This window comes from Ceratotherium simum, chromosome 21, assembly GCF_057802395.1.
Source record: "Ceratotherium simum simum isolate JZ-2026a chromosome 21, ASM5780239v1, whole genome shotgun sequence".
NCBI classification, from domain to species: Eukaryota; Metazoa; Chordata; class Mammalia; order Perissodactyla; family Rhinocerotidae; genus Ceratotherium; species Ceratotherium simum.
Window position 1 is genome coordinate 6,923,885 of NC_141920.1, and position 16,349 is coordinate 6,940,233.

At 46.7% G+C, this 16,349-nt stretch overlaps 1 protein-coding gene across 1 annotated transcript in view; it reads right to left on the reverse strand.

Annotated features, from left to right (window-relative positions):
* CASS4 (Cas scaffold protein family member 4) overlaps window positions 1-16,349 on the reverse strand; it is a 39,059-nt gene that overhangs the window by 3,657 nt on the left and 19,053 nt on the right. Inside the window, exons 2-6 of the mRNA XM_014787324.2 lie at window positions 12,559-12,981; window positions 6,516-6,617; window positions 3,939-4,019; window positions 1,428-2,744; window positions 211-288 (exon numbers count right to left, since the gene is read on the reverse strand). Of these exons, the coding sequence (XP_014642810.2) occupies window positions 211-288; window positions 1,428-2,744; window positions 3,939-4,019; window positions 6,516-6,617; window positions 12,559-12,981 (2,001 nt within the window). The remainder of the gene's footprint in view (window positions 1-210; window positions 289-1,427; window positions 2,745-3,938; window positions 4,020-6,515; window positions 6,618-12,558; window positions 12,982-16,349) is intronic.

The following is a 16,349-nucleotide window of genomic DNA, read 5'->3' on the forward strand; positions in this document are numbered from 1 at the left end:
ATGGTTAAAGGATCACGTTCTACATCCTGGGTTTCACTGAATTTGTTCATCTCTAGGGTTCCTTCTACCGTAAAAAAGAAAAAACCATCACAAAAACCAAATCTCCTCCCATGTGGGTCATGGCCATAATGGTGAATTATTCACAGCAGGAACATCTTTAGGAATAAAACATATTAATCAAAAGTATTGCAGAGTGACCATATGGCTTACCTGTGTTTCTGAGTCTTTGTTTTCATCCAACCGTTGTTCCAAGATGGATTTTTCTTTTTCTTCTAGGTTAGGCAACTTCTGAAAAATAAAATCCTTTCGAATTACCCACTTGAATGGTTTTTATATTACTATATAGCTGTTTAAATCCACTTTAAAACTTGAGCACTCCTCTTTATATTTTTGTTGATGATTCTGCCTACTGAGGCCTTTTTTCAACAAAGGAGACTTTGGCAGCCCAGCTGTTGAATTTTGCCTACCATCATGGCCTAATATAATGACACAAAGTTGTTTTTTGAAAAAATATATATGTATTCTTAAATTGGGAAATGAAAAATATCCACATCTCTAGCTTCTCCAGAATGTATTAAAGCTCTTACACCACTAGGCGTTTCAGCAGAATACCAAGACTGGGGCTGAAAGTGCCAAATTATTTCCTTAATACAGCCCCAGGTTACCTGCTGCACCTCGCGAGACTTGCAATCCTTGAACTAAAGATTCTTTCTATAGTGTCTGAACTCATGCAGCAAAGTGTTTTTAAGAGTAACTAGAGTCTGGAGGCTACAAAGACCATGCACAATTTGGAAGAGTGTTTATTTACACTTCCTCTTCTGTTTCTAAGAAACACACTGACAATGACTAAATTTATAACTTTCAAAAATGAAAGGAAATTTGATGGTGAGATTAAAATATTTGCTCAAAGAACAGATTTCAAAAGGTTTTCAAAATCCTTTCTAATTCTAGTATCAAAGGTAAACCTGAAATCTTAAAATTTCCAGAAGACATCCTATCTGTCTCAATATTAAAATATTTATCTTGGGCCGGCCCCGTGGCTTAGCGGTTAAGTGTGCACGCTCTGCTGCTGGTGGCCCAGGTTTGGATCCCGGGCACGCACCGACGCACCACTTCTCCGGCCATGCTGAGGCCGCGCCCCACATACAGCAACTAGAAGGATGTGCAACTATGACATACAACTATCTACTGGGGCTTTGGGCGAAAAAAATTAAAAAAAAATAAAATAAAATATTTATCTTATTTCCTAATAAGATTTCATCTAGAACTTTACTTTTGTGAATTTTATTTTCTGGAAAATGGAACCAGTGTCTCCCCAAAGCCTATATAAAGATTGAAAGATTCTCAGCATCTAAGTTATTGGCGACCACTCCAGATAAAAATTGAAAGCCCTGCTTGTATTATACCACTTGGAACTCTGAACTCACCTGTTCATAGACATTTGTCCTATTTTTCTTTAATAGTTCAGGGGAGTGTCCACTGTCCCTTTCCTTATTAAAAGGAGCACTCCTTTGGTATGATTCAACTTCCCTTTGGGGAAGCTGGATGCATTCTGCAAGCTTAAATTCTGCATTTGGTGTCAACTGCAGGGTCTCTTCCTTTTCACAATTCTGCTTGAAAAGGAGCCTCCCATTGGCAATGACAATGGAAGCAAACCTCCTGATGTCTTCTGGAACTATCCGCGCCACCATGACAAATCGCTCAAGGTCATCCAGGCTGTTTTGGACTTTGTCAGTCACAAGGACTTCCAGGGACCAGCTGCACCTATCCAGGCTTTCCTTTGTTTCAAGCAGGACGTGGTAGGAGTTGGAGATTGTCTGTAGCTGATCTTTAATTCTGGCCTGAAGGTTACTGTCGGTAAGATTACATGTGGTCCCACAGACTCTGTGGGCAAAATCCAGAAATTCTCTCAAAGATTCTTCTATGCGGTCGGCGGCCCTGTGGATTGCGTCGATGTTGGCCTCCAGATAGTCTCTGAACCTCCACTTCCTACTTACAAAGAGCATCAGGCCTGCGACAGAGCTGGCCACTTTGTGCTGCAAAGTCGTTACGGTCTCTTTGGCCAAGTCCAGGTCCAAGGGGAGCTCCTTTACTGACTCCTCAGAGAAGGAGCCAGAAAAAGAGTCAGTGGATGTAGAAGAGCATGAAGAAAGGACACTAGCTCTGCTGTCAGAACTGGAAATGGATAATCTGTCCATTATCGATTCAGGAGATAGCGATGTGGCCCGTCTGGAGAACCACGAGGAATTATGGTTCGTGGAATTCTCTGAAGCCCCACTGGCTTTTCCCAGCTCTTTCCCAACCTGAGGGACACTTGGCATGGCTTTAGGGATGTCGTAAATGTTTGGCTTGGTGTTCTGCTGTTCCACTCGGGGAACCAGAAAGCTTGAAGGAACCTTGTAGCTTACACCTTCATCAAAAGGGAATGTGTCCCCGGGGGCTGGAATGCTGTAAGAAGGAATTTCTGAAAGGCTGAGTTTTTTCTGCATGGGCACATTTTTATGCAGGTGTAAAGTGGGCGACCTTGCTCTGCTATTTGGAGGATTGTGAAAACTGGACATATACCTGGGGTGCGCATGAGGCCCCGATTCTTCCACAAAGCTGGTTAGGGACGCATTTCTTGTATCAGCTTTTCCTGGACACACCGGAGTGTCATAAATCCATTCTGATTTCTGAGGGCTTGGTAACGTGTTGTAGCCGCCTCTCCTTAAGGCAATCGCTGATGTCAGGGGAACACTCTGGCCCTGTGGAGATCCACACAAAGTTGCCCAGTTTAGTAGCAATAAAAAGTTGTGAACAACTTATCTGAAAAATGTGTATTATGCTGAGGACCCACTAAGTGCCAGGCACTGTGCTTTTTAAAAATCTGATCTTCAGGGGCCGGCCCCGTGGCATAGCCGTTGGGTTCGCGCACTCCGCTTCAGAAACCTGGGGTTCACAGGTTCGGATCCCAGGCACTGACCTACACACTGCTTATCAAGCCATGCTGTGGCAGGCATCCCACATATAAGGTAGAGGAAGATGGGCACAGATGTTAGCCCCAGGGCCAATCTTCCTCAGCAAAAAGAGGACGATTGGCAACAGATGTTAGCTCAGGGCTGATCTTCCTCACGCGCACACACACACACACAAAATTTGATCTGCATTCCCCTGCTCAAGCTTCTTCAGCAGCTCCCACATTGCTGTTATCACTCAAGGCCCTCCACAGTCTGGTTCCACTCTCCTTTTGAGCCTCCTTTCTCACCACTTCCACCAGGCCTCCCCACCATCCCTGCCACCACTCTTCTTGTAGGTCCAGCCAGCCAGGCTGTTTACCTTTCCCTGAACTCAGAGAGCTCACTTATACCACCATATTTGATGTTGCCCAAACTGGTCCCTCTGCTCTAAATGCCCTTCCAACTCTTTGCTTTCCATCTAACAAACTTCTCTGCACCCCTCCTGACACTGCTGCAATGCCACCACTTTTGTAAGGTCTTTCCTAATAACCTTGGGCACAGGTGTATGTATTGTATACATGTGACAGAATCCAGTGATACACATGGATTAAGATTTCAAATTAAGGCACCTCCTCTATATACAAATAAAAACCTACTGTAACACAACACATCTCTGAGGTATATAAGAAGAAGAAGCATTTATCTAAGGGCTACTGAGCTCTTGCTCTGTGCCAAGCACTGTCCTGGGTCCTTTGCAGGGACTATAGCAATGCTTGCAGCAAGTCTGTAATAAGAAACTGAGGTATGGAGAAGTTCAAGGACTTGCCCAAACCACATAGCTAGTCCTGTTCCTGAACACCACAGCGCTTAGGGATTTTGCCTCAAATGAAATAAGGTCTGCCGCGAGGAGTTTGCCTTCCTCATTTTGACCAAGCTAATAAAATCTCCCAGAGGACGTTCAGGCTTTCATGGCATCGAATCTCAGCACCTTGTCATACTCACACATGGCTGGCTGGAGGGGGGACCGAGTACCACCTTTTGGGGGCGGGTGGGGATGTCATACAACTGCTGCTTTTCTGGCTCCTGGGGAAAGACCACAAAGGAGGACAATTTGGATTTTTCCTTCCTGATGGCTGCACATCACAAACTACCCCCCACGCCAGTATTTTTTCCAAAAGAAAGCACAAATCTCCGAAGATTTGGGGACTTTCAGTGACGATGCTCTTATGGTGGAAGCTTCCACGCTGCAGGGGGTGTATTTTCAACAATGGACTCTGTACTTTAGAAAGGGGTCTTCTCAACCACAGGTGGGACAAACTATAGAGACATTAAGTGCAGGTGCCTGAGTTAAAAACTATAGTTCATTTCCTTCTGTAAATTAACCTTAAGATTGAATTAAAGAAGAATAAATGAGATTGGGACTTAATACGTCTTTTGTCTTTCTTGTTTGTTTTTCTTACTAGAAATTTCCTGTGCTTATCACTCACGTATTCATCCTGCACATATTTACTGAGAGTGTACTACTGGACACTGAGCCAAATGACATACATATACTCAGTAAGGAGCAAAAGACATGGTGGGGAGATAATCTGCATTTTTTGGCACAGCCATTAGAAAATACATGTGTTAGGATGTGAAAAATAGGTTCCATGTTCCCAAGCGAGGTGAGAGAGCACCCCAACAGGTTTTACAAAGAGAGAAAAGGCTGGAATTTGGAGAGGGGGTTTCTTTGGAGAGGGTGGGGCTGTGGGTTTCCTGCTGACCCCTCCTCTGTCGGGGACGGTGGGGTGCTTTTCCTCGCCCCCCAGCAAAGTGGCAAGTCCTCCAGTGGGACCTTCGATGGCTTGTGCTGTGTCAGCTGAGCTTGGGGTCTTAGTGCACGGGGTAACTCTGGCTTGGGAAAAGTTAAGGGTGAGAATGTGGTGACGAAGCACAGGGTGGTGGCCGGGGATGGCCTGCTCTCAGGGAGGGAAGAGGGTGAGGAAAGTGAAGGGCCCGCTGGGGCCCAACATTGAAGTGGGCTCAAAAACCTCGGGAATCAAGGTAAAGCATGTTGTAATGCAATATTTAAAAAAATCACAATTAATGTGAAAAAATCATGATGAACAAAATGTCAACATTTTAAATAAAGACAGGATCCAACAGGGTGGGGCTGAAGGTGAGATGAGCGAGGCGCATCGGGGCAAGTGCGTGTTTATTTAAAACTTCTGTGCCCGAGGCGAGTGCCTCATTCTCCTCACCTCGTCCCGCCCAGCCTGTGCGCCCCGAGTGCCTCACAGCCAAGGGAGACTGTGCTTTCACGGACCAGACGGGGATCATGTGAGAGCTGGAGCCAGAGCCAGGCCGGAATGGGTGCGAGACTCTCAGGAGGATGAGGCAGGAGATGAGCCGCCTGCCCCGGAGCTAAGGGAGGAGCCTTCAGCCACCAGCCAGAGGAGGGGCATTTGCCCACGTCAAGGAACTTGCAGGTAAGAGACGCCCAGCAGTGAGGTGGGGGGAGAGGCGGGGTGGCACCTGCAGGAATGCCCCAGAAGAGAAAGCATCAACTTTAGGTACTCACTACTTCCACAGAGCAACACTGTGACATCCCCCCAGCAGATCCAAGCAAGGAGGGCCCTGTGCCCTCTCTCCCTACCTGCCCTCCTCTGCCCTACAGGAGCCTGAGACCTCTAGGGAGGGGAGAGGAGGAGAAACCCGAGATAGGGAACGACAGAGAATCCAGCCAATCCTCAGTCCTGCGGCGGGAGCCCAGCCCTCACAATCAAGCCAGGAGGGCAGGAGCTCGCTTTAAATGAAGTAGAAAGTTTGTTGCCTGGAATGGATATTTAAATTCCTCCACTGAGACTGGAGAGGCTAAAGTGACGTTTTATTACTTGTGGGTGACCAGGAAGTCACAGAGCCTGCCTAAGTTTTTATTTACCCCAGAGCTGTGGCTCCTGACCCTGGCTGCACTTTAGAATCATCCGGGAGCTTTAAAATTCCTGCTGCCCGGGCCGCCGGACCTCAGCCATCAGAGTCTCTGGGGTGGGCCAGGCAGCCGGCGTGGTTAAGGCACCGGATGTTTCATTGCGTTGATGGGGCGGGAGAACCGCAGCCACTGGGCAGTTTGGATGTGCAAAGAAATGAGGGAAGTTGCTTTCTGATTACATGAAGCTGGTCTCACAAATTTGATGTACCAGTTACATACAAAACAAAACAAAAAACCCTAAAATTTCATCCCCCAGAGATAATCAATGTTAAGATAACCAATGATAATGTTAAGACTATGATGTATAGCCTTCAGGGTATTATTATTTTAAAAACTGCATATATGTGTTTGTGTGCATAGATAAAAAAATATCTATTACAAATGAAAAGTAAACATTTTTTAAATATTCAGAATTCAAATAGTCACAACGCTCTCCTGAGAGGGTCTGGGCTCCCTGGGCACAAAGCTGGCTTCTGAGTGGTGACATGACCTTCGGAGCCAGGAGCGGACTGATGCTCCAGAACACCTTGGTTGGTAACGCTGAAACGCTGTGTCTGCGTGACACTGAGCACGCCCACTCCGGGGGAAGCAGGGCCGCGGTTGAGGCTCACCTTCAAGGCAGGGGGGCCCCGGCTCTGGACAGGCACGTCGTACACCTGGGAAGGCAGAGCTGGCAATGAAGCCCGAGTGGGTCTGGGAATAGTGAAGAGGGCCTTAGGGAGAAAAAGAGCCGGGGGAAAAGACACGTTAGCCCTGAGTCCACAGATCACATTCAGAGTTATCCCTCAGACAGCGAAGGCAGCTCCGACACTGCTGAGGGGCTCTCCTGACACCCCTAACTGGTGGCCCTTCGCTCTGAGGCTGGGAACTGCAGGACGCCGGTAGGGAGGTCCCCTGGTGGAGGACGGTCTTCCTCACGTGGTGGCCCATAGCTGTTTACATCAATCTCAGCTGGAAAGTGGGTTAGAAATGCAGATTCCTGGGCCCCATGGCAGTTGTACTGAAACTCTGAGTTGCAATGGGGAACCCAGGAATCTGCAGTATCAACAAGCTTCCCAGGGCATTCTGATGTTCTCTAGGGATCGAGGCTGTGACTCAAGTCCTGGGTTATTAAAGCTTTCATTTGATGATGCTGAGGATGCAGCCGTGAACGAGACAGGTGGAGGGGCTTTAAGGGTATGAAGTGGAGGGACTAACAGGGTTGTGGGGGGAGCAGAGGCCTGTCACAGGCCATGTCGCTCCAGCTGAGAGCTGATAGGGAGCAGGAGGTGACCAGATGAAGGTGGCCCACAGCTTTCACTGGCAAGAGTGGGAGGCAGAAGAGAACTTGGTGATTCGGATGATGGAAAGTGACCGGAGAGAAGTGAGCGAAGGGAGGAGAGAGATGGAGTCGGAAATGTCCTGTGAAGGCGTTTGGAGTTTACCCCAAAAGGGCAGGACCTATGATCAGATGAAGGGCACTCGGTCAGTCGTTGCCCTTGCTGCTGTGGCAAGCAGAACCTCTCTGAGCCTGGAGTCTGCCTGTAAATGGGAACTTGGGACTCGAGCCAATCCTCCAGAACTCATTGATGTTGACTCTGGAGCGGGCACCACGCTGGCTGCTCCAGGGTGGCAGCCTCCAAACCTGGCCAGGGATCTGAACTGGTGAACTTGAAAATAATAGACTTGCCAGGTCTCCACCTCAGATCTCTTGCCTAGAACATCTCCGGGAGAGCCTGGGAATGGGCAATTTTATAGGGTAGTGTCTTTTATAGGTATAGCTGTCTGCCAGGGGCTTAGTCTAAAGGGGGAAACAAGAAAAGGGCACACCCAGGACATAGGCTGGGAAGTAGGACAGGGCCTTGAGGAAAGGAAAAGGCCAAGTTCCAGAGAGTTTGGCAGGGGGAGACTGTATTTCCCATCAGGCACCAAAGAACCCGTCACGGAAGGGGGCTTCCACATTGGATCATGGGTGGTTAGGATGTCAATATGTGGAGCCCGGGGAGGTCAACCCAGGTGGAGGCGCAGCTTATGAGGACTAGGTGAGGGTCCCTTTGTTCACAACGGTGACCCAGCTCTGGCCTGGCATGAGGTAAGTGCTATATCTGTTACTTGTTTGTTTTGGTGAAAGAATGTGTACAGCTTGAGGCAAGTGGGTCCCACCATTCCTCAGGTCAGAATAACAGATGCAGACAGACAAAGCAGCTGCAAGCAGACAGGACAAATGCTTCTCCCAGGACTCACTCAGCTGTCGAGTGTCCAAACAACCTCCCTCTGAGTGACAACTGCTGTCTAACGCACGGAGAGACCTGGTTCTCTCAACTCCTAGGCTCTCGGAAGCACTGCTGTCTGAGGTTCTATCAGTAAGAAGGAAACACCCCACTCTTGCTGGAGAAGTGGCCTCAATTCCCAGCCCCACGCAGAGCTTCAGATACAGAGCATCAGACACGACATTTCCCGTCTACCCCAAATCTGCGGTTCCGAGGAGAGAGCAGCCTGTGTCCACTTTGCAGTCTAGGCTGACACAGACCCCTTTACTCACTGCCCTGTTTTGCATAGATCTTATCAAGATAGGCCTTCATTTACATTTCACCTAAACCCCACCTTTCCCCCAACCCCATAATTATGCTACTTATCCTCTGTGAGACAGCCTGCATTTGCGTTTCCTCTGCTCCGTGATCCCCCTCACTGTAGTGGGTGCATAAACCTGACTTTGTCCCTGCTGGTCTTAGACTGATTGATGTAGGACAAATTCATCAATGCTTCCCCATTGCACTCTAAGTTAAATCCAAGCTCTTATCAGGCCATGCCCTGCCCAACCGCAGGGACCATGCATGACGTGTCACCCCCCCACCAGCTATCACCTCCACTCTTCCTTCCTCCCTGCCCCCGCTTACTCGATAGCACCAAGCTCCCCTCAACCACAAGAGCCTTTCCAAATGCAGTTCCATCACCTACTACTCCTCTATGACCCAGGCCCATTTTATTTGTGTAGCTGACTTTGTGGGTCACACATGCCTACAAGACCACCTACAGAGAGCAAAGGGACTTTCCTGTGTGCTCAATTTTAGGTGGAAGGAAGCCAGTTCAAAAATGCCCGGTGTTTCTTAGAAAAGGTAGGTTCAAGATGGCAATCAATTAAGCAACATGTCTGAGAAATATGATTTCAAAAGGTTTAAGGGGCAGAAGGAAACCCCAGTTGAGGAACTAGTGGGTCTGAGAGCAATTTCATCAGGAAATCTGACCTTTTTCACTTGAACTACTAAAGATTCCCCTCTCTGAATTTAAATCCAAATCAAATATGTTCTTCATATGGTGATTAAAAAAAGTCATTACATGTTAGCTCAGGGCCGATCTTCCTCAGCAAAAAAATAAAAGAGGAGGATTGGCATGGATGTTAGCTCAGGGCTGATCTTCCTCACACACACACAAAAAACAGTGGGGAAAAAAAAAGTCAGGCCAGCATATTATATTAAGGAAGTTGGAATAAAAAGTAAAACAATGCTCAAAGTAGTGGTTACCCTGGGGGGAAGTGACGGGGAGAAGGCGTGGGGGGCTTCTGGAGTGCTAGTTGGTTTTGTTTCTTGATCTGGATCCTGGGGGCTGAGCTGTACCCTTTGAATCCATAGGTTAACCTTCAATAAAAAGTTAATGCAAAGAATAGTGTCAGCCACAGAGTTAAGCAAACGAAGATCAAGGGCATGCCGAGATGTCTAGGACAAGGGCCCGGCCTTCGGGCACTGGCCATCTAGGGGTGTAGACAGACATGCACAGACACAACAAGGAAGCTTTAGTCTCATCATCCGTGTGACCCTGGATGGGCCTTTTCACTTCCCTGGGAATCAATTTCCTCATTTGTAAAAAGAAGCGTTGTTCCAATCTAAAGGCCCACCTGGGTCTCTTCTAGCTATAGAGATGTCTGATTCTGACCCCTAGACTCATCTCTTAGGACATCTTGGGAAAAGTGACATATTTCCACCCTCTTGGTTTTTAACTTTTGGCCAACTTTAATCTAGAGATAGTCAACTCAGGTATAAAGGGAGTCTGTGAAATGGCTTGCCCAGGTCATGTTCCACGCCTGTGAACCCCCGTTGGAAAACAGCTCAAAGGTGGTGGCTAGACTTGCCTAGTCCTATCAATGGCCACTTCTGCTCAGAACGTATTTCCTGGGCTGTTTCGGACTCAGGGTTAACCACTAGATTAAAAGAGCAGGGAGGAGATGTCTGCCTTTTCTGTGGGTCAGAAGATTCTTAACTGATTATCATCTTCAATTTCTTCTATCTCCTTCCTTCTTGTGGTAGAAGAAGAAGCGAAATTATTTAGAATGACTAAAAGGTATAACTCGAGGTGACCTTGGAAATGATCAGGTCCAACTCTCTCACAATACACAGCAAGAAAGAGAAGTACAGAGCGGGGTTGTGATGTTTCCGATCACCCAGCACGGCCGTGGCTGCCCCCGAAGCCAAGTGAAGCAGGACCCCGATTTCTAAGCCATGGATGGTGTCTCTTGCTCTAAGAGACCCCCACGCACAGAGAAGGCAATAAAGAAAGTGGGGGAAGAGGGGGCAAAAACGGAGACAGGGCAGCCGTAGAGAACTCAAGCAGGAATAAAAGGCAGGAAAGTTCCCCGGGTGTTTTACTGGGGCGACCTCAAGAACACTACTTGAGTGGCGAAGAGCCCCTGGTTTCTGAATTCCCCTTCACTAGCTGTGGTTTCTGTCGATTGCTGCAGCCTGCACAAGTCAGGGCTCCCACTGGTGACATGCTTCACGCCAAGGACAAATCTCACAGCTAATGCTCTGAGGCTTTCCTGAGTTAAGCTGAGATAGTAAACCATTTATACCAATGTCAGGCTGGAAGTTGATCGGGCAGCCCGTGTTATGAAGCCTTATGTTGTATCTTGTCACTTCATTCGTTCAACAAAGGTTTATGGAGCCCACGTAGGAGCCTGGCGCCATGCTGGGTGTGAGGGACACCTGGCCAACGGCAGACATTGCCTCTGTTTTCCTTTCAGGGAGAGAGGGAAATGGCCTTTGATGTTTTTGTTTTCTTTAGTGGCTTTGAAAAGAAACTCAAATTAACTTCAGCTAAAGCCACTGTTCTTGAAGGAACCACCAGCAAGGCCCTGCTCTGAGTCAGCTGCACAGACAGCCGCTGAGCATGCCAGGCCTAGATTTGGGCTGTTCCAGAAAAGCGACTTAGGGTCCGCCCCATGGACTGCTGCAGAAGGCTCAGTGGCTTCCTCCTGGCGTTTGTCAGGCAGCTGCTGAGTGGCAGCTGCTCTGGGTAACAACTGTCTGCTTCTCTGCCTGGCAGCCCAGGGAGTTAGAAAATCTGAAGTATTCAAAATCTCTTTAGGAATCAACACCTTCCCATTTGAAGAAGGTGTTGGAAGCTGGTAAGTAAGACAGTCCCAGGGGCCTCCAGGACGTCCTACATCACGGGGAGTGGACTTTCCTGGACACTGACCTTGCCGAGACCTTTCCCCAGAGCTATGACCGGGTGGGATATGTCATCTGAGCTGAAAGCAAAGTGCGAGATGGCAGGAAATGTCCACAGTGACTGAGGACCGTGAAATCTGTTCTGTATTCTTAACACCTCATGAAGGCCAGGGCTTTGGGTAAACAGTACATTACTTTTATCCTTTCTTCTTTTAATTCCTTTCCTTCTTTAAAAAATTTTTTCTATTCTGCATTTACTGAGTGCTTCTTTTCCTCTCTTTTTTAAAATTATGTAAAAAAATTACAGATGTAATATATGCTCTATATAACACACAAATCAACTTCCTAATCTCTTTGTTCATCAAATATTTATTGAGTACCCACCCCAAGCCAGGCACAGTCCTAGGTGCTGGGACATAGGCGTGAATAAAATAAAGGTCCCTGCTGACTGCTTTCTTTCATTTTCTCCTTAACCAATTCCACTTCCTAAGGGTAACCACTGTTGGTGTGTGTTCTTTTCAGTGTGTGAGCATGCACACTTGCACACACAGAATTTTCTTTTGAGTTTCTATTTGGTTGGTTGGTTTTTATTTAAATAGCTGTTTCTTCCTCCTTATAAATACCTCGCAGAACAACTTCATGTTTTTTCACAACTGCTAGTAGTTCGTTGTAGGGATATGAGAAAATTTATGTACCCAATCCCCCATTAACAACCATCAGGCATCTTCCACTTTCCCCTGTAACAAATAGTGCTATCATGGCCATGGCTTCCCCATCCAGATATATCTTTGCCGTCTTGTGTATTTTTGTAGCAATTGTGGGAGTAAAGTTTCTAGGTTGAAGGGAATATATATTCGAAATCTGACGAGTAATTTCTTGCCCTTGAACCTGTGGAAATTCAGCCCCCATTTACTACTAGCAGTCCTAGTGTTTCTTCCTAGTGTTAAAAAAGACCACCACGAACATCTGTAATGCTGTCACACACAGCTCTACTAAGCATTCAGTTTCCCGCAAAGTGTGGGTGTCTTGGAGAGCTGGAGAATCGCAGGGGTGCTGAGAGTGTTAATGACAACTAACGTGGGGACCAAACACAAGCCCACCCAATCACGCCAACGGTCTGGTTCCCGATTTGCACGTTTGCTCTCCTGATGGACACCGATAACTCGAGTGGTAGTTAAGTTCCTGGCTGTTACATACTCTTTGACCCATCTCTTTTATTTGGAAGTATGCTTACCTGTTTGGGAAAGCTTAGAGTCTTTTCACAGACGATTCTGGCGCTGGCTGGTGGGTCGGGGAATTCATAGACTTGGATGGTGGGCGGCGGGGGCCCCTCCACCCAACTTTTCATCTGCTCGTATACGGGGCCTGGAGGTGGGGAGTGGAGCAGGGTGGGCACCTGGTAGGTCTCTTCGTTGCTGACGAGATCTTCTTCCAGGCCTCTCAGGAAAGGGGGACAGGGCCTGTCTGTGGGGGCCTCTGTGAGGATTTGGAGGCGGTTGGCAGGGGCCAGACCTTGCCTCCCGTGGAGCAAACACTTCCACCAGCCCTCGCTTTCCGGCACATTTTGTTCCAGAACAGTCAGGATGTCTCCTCTGCAGAAACCCAGCTCATCAGAGCAGTCAGGGTGGTTGTCATAAAGTGCTCTGGCCAAGAGTGTCTGGGGGCGGGGAGAGAAGAGAATTCATTGTTATTACCGTTGTCAATGACCACTATACCAATACCACTCGCCTAGGAACATTAGCGAATAGTCACAATTGCTATTTATTCTTGTTTCCTCGACCCCAGAGGCCCTTGTTCCTGTTCTTTGCCTGATTTATTCCTACCCTTCCTTGGGGTCTCAGGTGAAATGTCACATCCTCAGGGAAGTCTTACCTGCACCCTGAGACCAGGGCCAGGCTCCCTAATATGCTCGCAGGCCCTGATTTCATTCGTGGTGACTCTGACCCTCATAGTTACATATTGAGTGCAGTGTAGCACACGGTAGGGTTGAAACCTAGCTCGGCGACTTTCTGGCTGTGTACCCTTGAGCAAATTAGCTACTATCTTTGGGCCTCAGTTTCCTTGTCTGTAAAGTGGGAATAATAGTAATATCTACCTCATGGAGTCACTGTGAGAATTAAATGGGTTGACACGTATATACAGCTCATTGAACAGCACCTGGCATTTAGAAGTGCTCAGTCAAGGTTGGCTGTTTCTGTCATAATTATTATATTGCTCTTTGTCGGGTTGCCATTATTTTTCTCTTGTATTAGATTGAGGTTCCATGACTGCTGGGACCATATCTGGCTCTTCTCCTGCTCTGTCCCCAGCATCAAGCACAGACCCAGGTACATAGGAGATGCTAGGTAAATGTTCATAAATTCATGAACAACGGAACGAAAACACAGGGGTGATTGACTTGTCTGTGGTCACAGAGCCAGGATGAAAAGACAGTCCGTCTCCCTAATTCTCAGACCCACACACTTTCTGCAGCCCCCTGGTCCTCCAAAAAAATTCACCTTGTTGCAATGGTAGCAATGGTTAAGCCCCCTTCTTATCAGAACTTACTGCTATAATTAAATGAAGGCAGTTTGTTTCTATGGGGTTAACATAATCACTTCCCTTATTACATCAATGCATATTTATTACAGAAAAATTAGGAAATATAGAGAACCAAAAAGAAGAAAATGAAAATTACCCATAATCCCCCCACTCAGAGGTAATTATTCATACCATTTGGTATTTATCCTTCCGGTTGCTTTTTTCTTTCTTTAAATTTACTTGATTATACTTTTTATATCCTTAGCCCCTAGTACACATAGTTTATGAATAAAGCAAAAATTGCCAAACCTTCCGTTACATTTGTTGAGAACTGTTGCTTTTTTTTTTGCATAATAATATTTTTCTGTTACAAAAATGGAATGGGATGGCAAACTGCTGAAAAATACCGTCTTAAACACACAGGTCTGTGTGCTTCATGAGTATCTGAGAAGCAGAAGTAGAATTAGATCCTTCATGCAGGCAAACAGGCATTGAAAATGCCCCATAAAATCTACTGCAACTGAGATCCTAGGAGATCATGAAAAGTTTTTGCACATGAAACTATTTTCTTACTAAAAAGCAATAGAAGTTCATTAAAGAAAGAATACAAAATAAGGATAAACAACATAAGAAAACAAAAATGCCCACAGTGTCACCAACCACAGGTCACCACCGTTATCCCTTTGGTTTGTGTCTTTCCAGATCTTTTCTCATGCATATTTGATCAAACATACAGTGCTACATCTAACTGTATGTAGATCATATGCTACATACAGTTGTATAATCTGCTTTTTTTTTTCACTTAAAAATAGATTGTGAACATCTTTCCACACCAATAAACAGTTTTCTTCAGTATCCTTTTAAATACCACCATGGTTTTCCATTGTATGGATGAACCATACCTGTCCTTCCTGGTTTGGGGACATTTTAGCTAATTCCAGTTGTTAGCTATTACAACCAAGGCTGAAATGATCATCTTTGCAGATAAATATCTGCACTCCCCTTGTTTGTTTCCATAGGATAAATTTCTAGGTGGGAAGTTGGTGGGGTGAAAGTCGTTGGGGCTCCTCCTTCTGTGCTGTGCAGCACCCTCCAGCAGGGTTTGACTCATTAACACTTTCACCCACAGGAAGGAGACTGCCCTTTTCCTCGCACCCTGATCCACCCTGGGTATTAGCTCTTTGTTGGATGGTACATTTTGTTTTAGAATATTTGTCAAGGAAACTTGAAATGTTTTTTAACATGTTCTTGCAAACACCCAGACTCCCCAAAACTACAGAACCAGCCACAGCTTCACGAGCTGTGAGTGGATACTTTCCGTGCATCTTGGAAAGGGTGTCACCTCCCCGCTGCACTCCACCGCTCATTTTTAAAAGAAGGAAAATGGTCCTGAAGAGTTCCAGGCATGTGTATGGTGAGGGCCGTGGCTGCCTGTAGAGATTTCCTCTCTCATCCATGGTGAACCCGAAATCCTCAATTGAGAGGGATGGTATAAAGTCTCACTTGTCCGAGGTTGACTGAGATCACGAGATTGAGTTGAAAAGCAGAGCGCTGAGTTAGAGCTAATTTAAGACATCACCTGCCTCCCGGGGTCAGGCATCCCATGAAGTGTCCCCTTGGGTCAGCCTTTATTCCTTCCCAAACTCAGCCGACACTTACTGAGTGTCTACTAGGTACCTCACTGTGCCTAGTGCTTGACTTGGCAGGAACACAAATTACGATGATGCTGCTCCCCTCTCTATGACCCTTCGATGGCTCCCCAGGACCCTTGAGATGAAGCCCAAACTCTGCCCAAACTTTCATGGCCCCGTGTAATTCTGTTTCTGCCCATGTTTCCGGCCTCATGGTATCACTGTCACTAGCCCCGCAGTGTCACCCTTGTTGCGGGGCTCGAGTCCTTCACACATGCAGTACCCCCTACCCAAAACAGTCAGTGGATTTTCACCCAGTGAAATCCCACCCATCCTTTCAGACTCATCTTATATGTCCCTTCCTCAGAAAAGGATTCCCTGACACCCAGACTCCCGCAGACTAAATTAGTTCTCCCCATTTTTTTGCTGAACACCTTTCCATGTCAGGCCTTATGACATTTAAATGAACAGTAATCCACTCTTATCTGTGGTTTTGCTTTCTGAGGTTTTAGTTGCCCACGGTCAACTGCGATCTGAAAATACTAAATGGAAAATTCCAGAAATAAACAAGTCATAAGTTTCAAATTGTGTGCTGTACCGTGTAGTGTGATGAAATCTCGTGCCGTCGTGCTCCCTCCCGCCTGGGACGTGAATCATCCCTTTGTCCAGTGGATCCACGCTGTAGACGCCACCCACCCATTAGTAATTAGTAGCCTCAGTTATCAGATGACCATTGCAGTACTGCAGTGCTTGTGTCCCTTATTTTACTTAGTAATGGCCCCTTTTCAAAGCGCAAGAGTAGTGATGCTGGCAATTCAGATACCCCAAAGAGAAGTTATTGTTGTTAATCTCTTACTGTGCCTCATTTAGAATT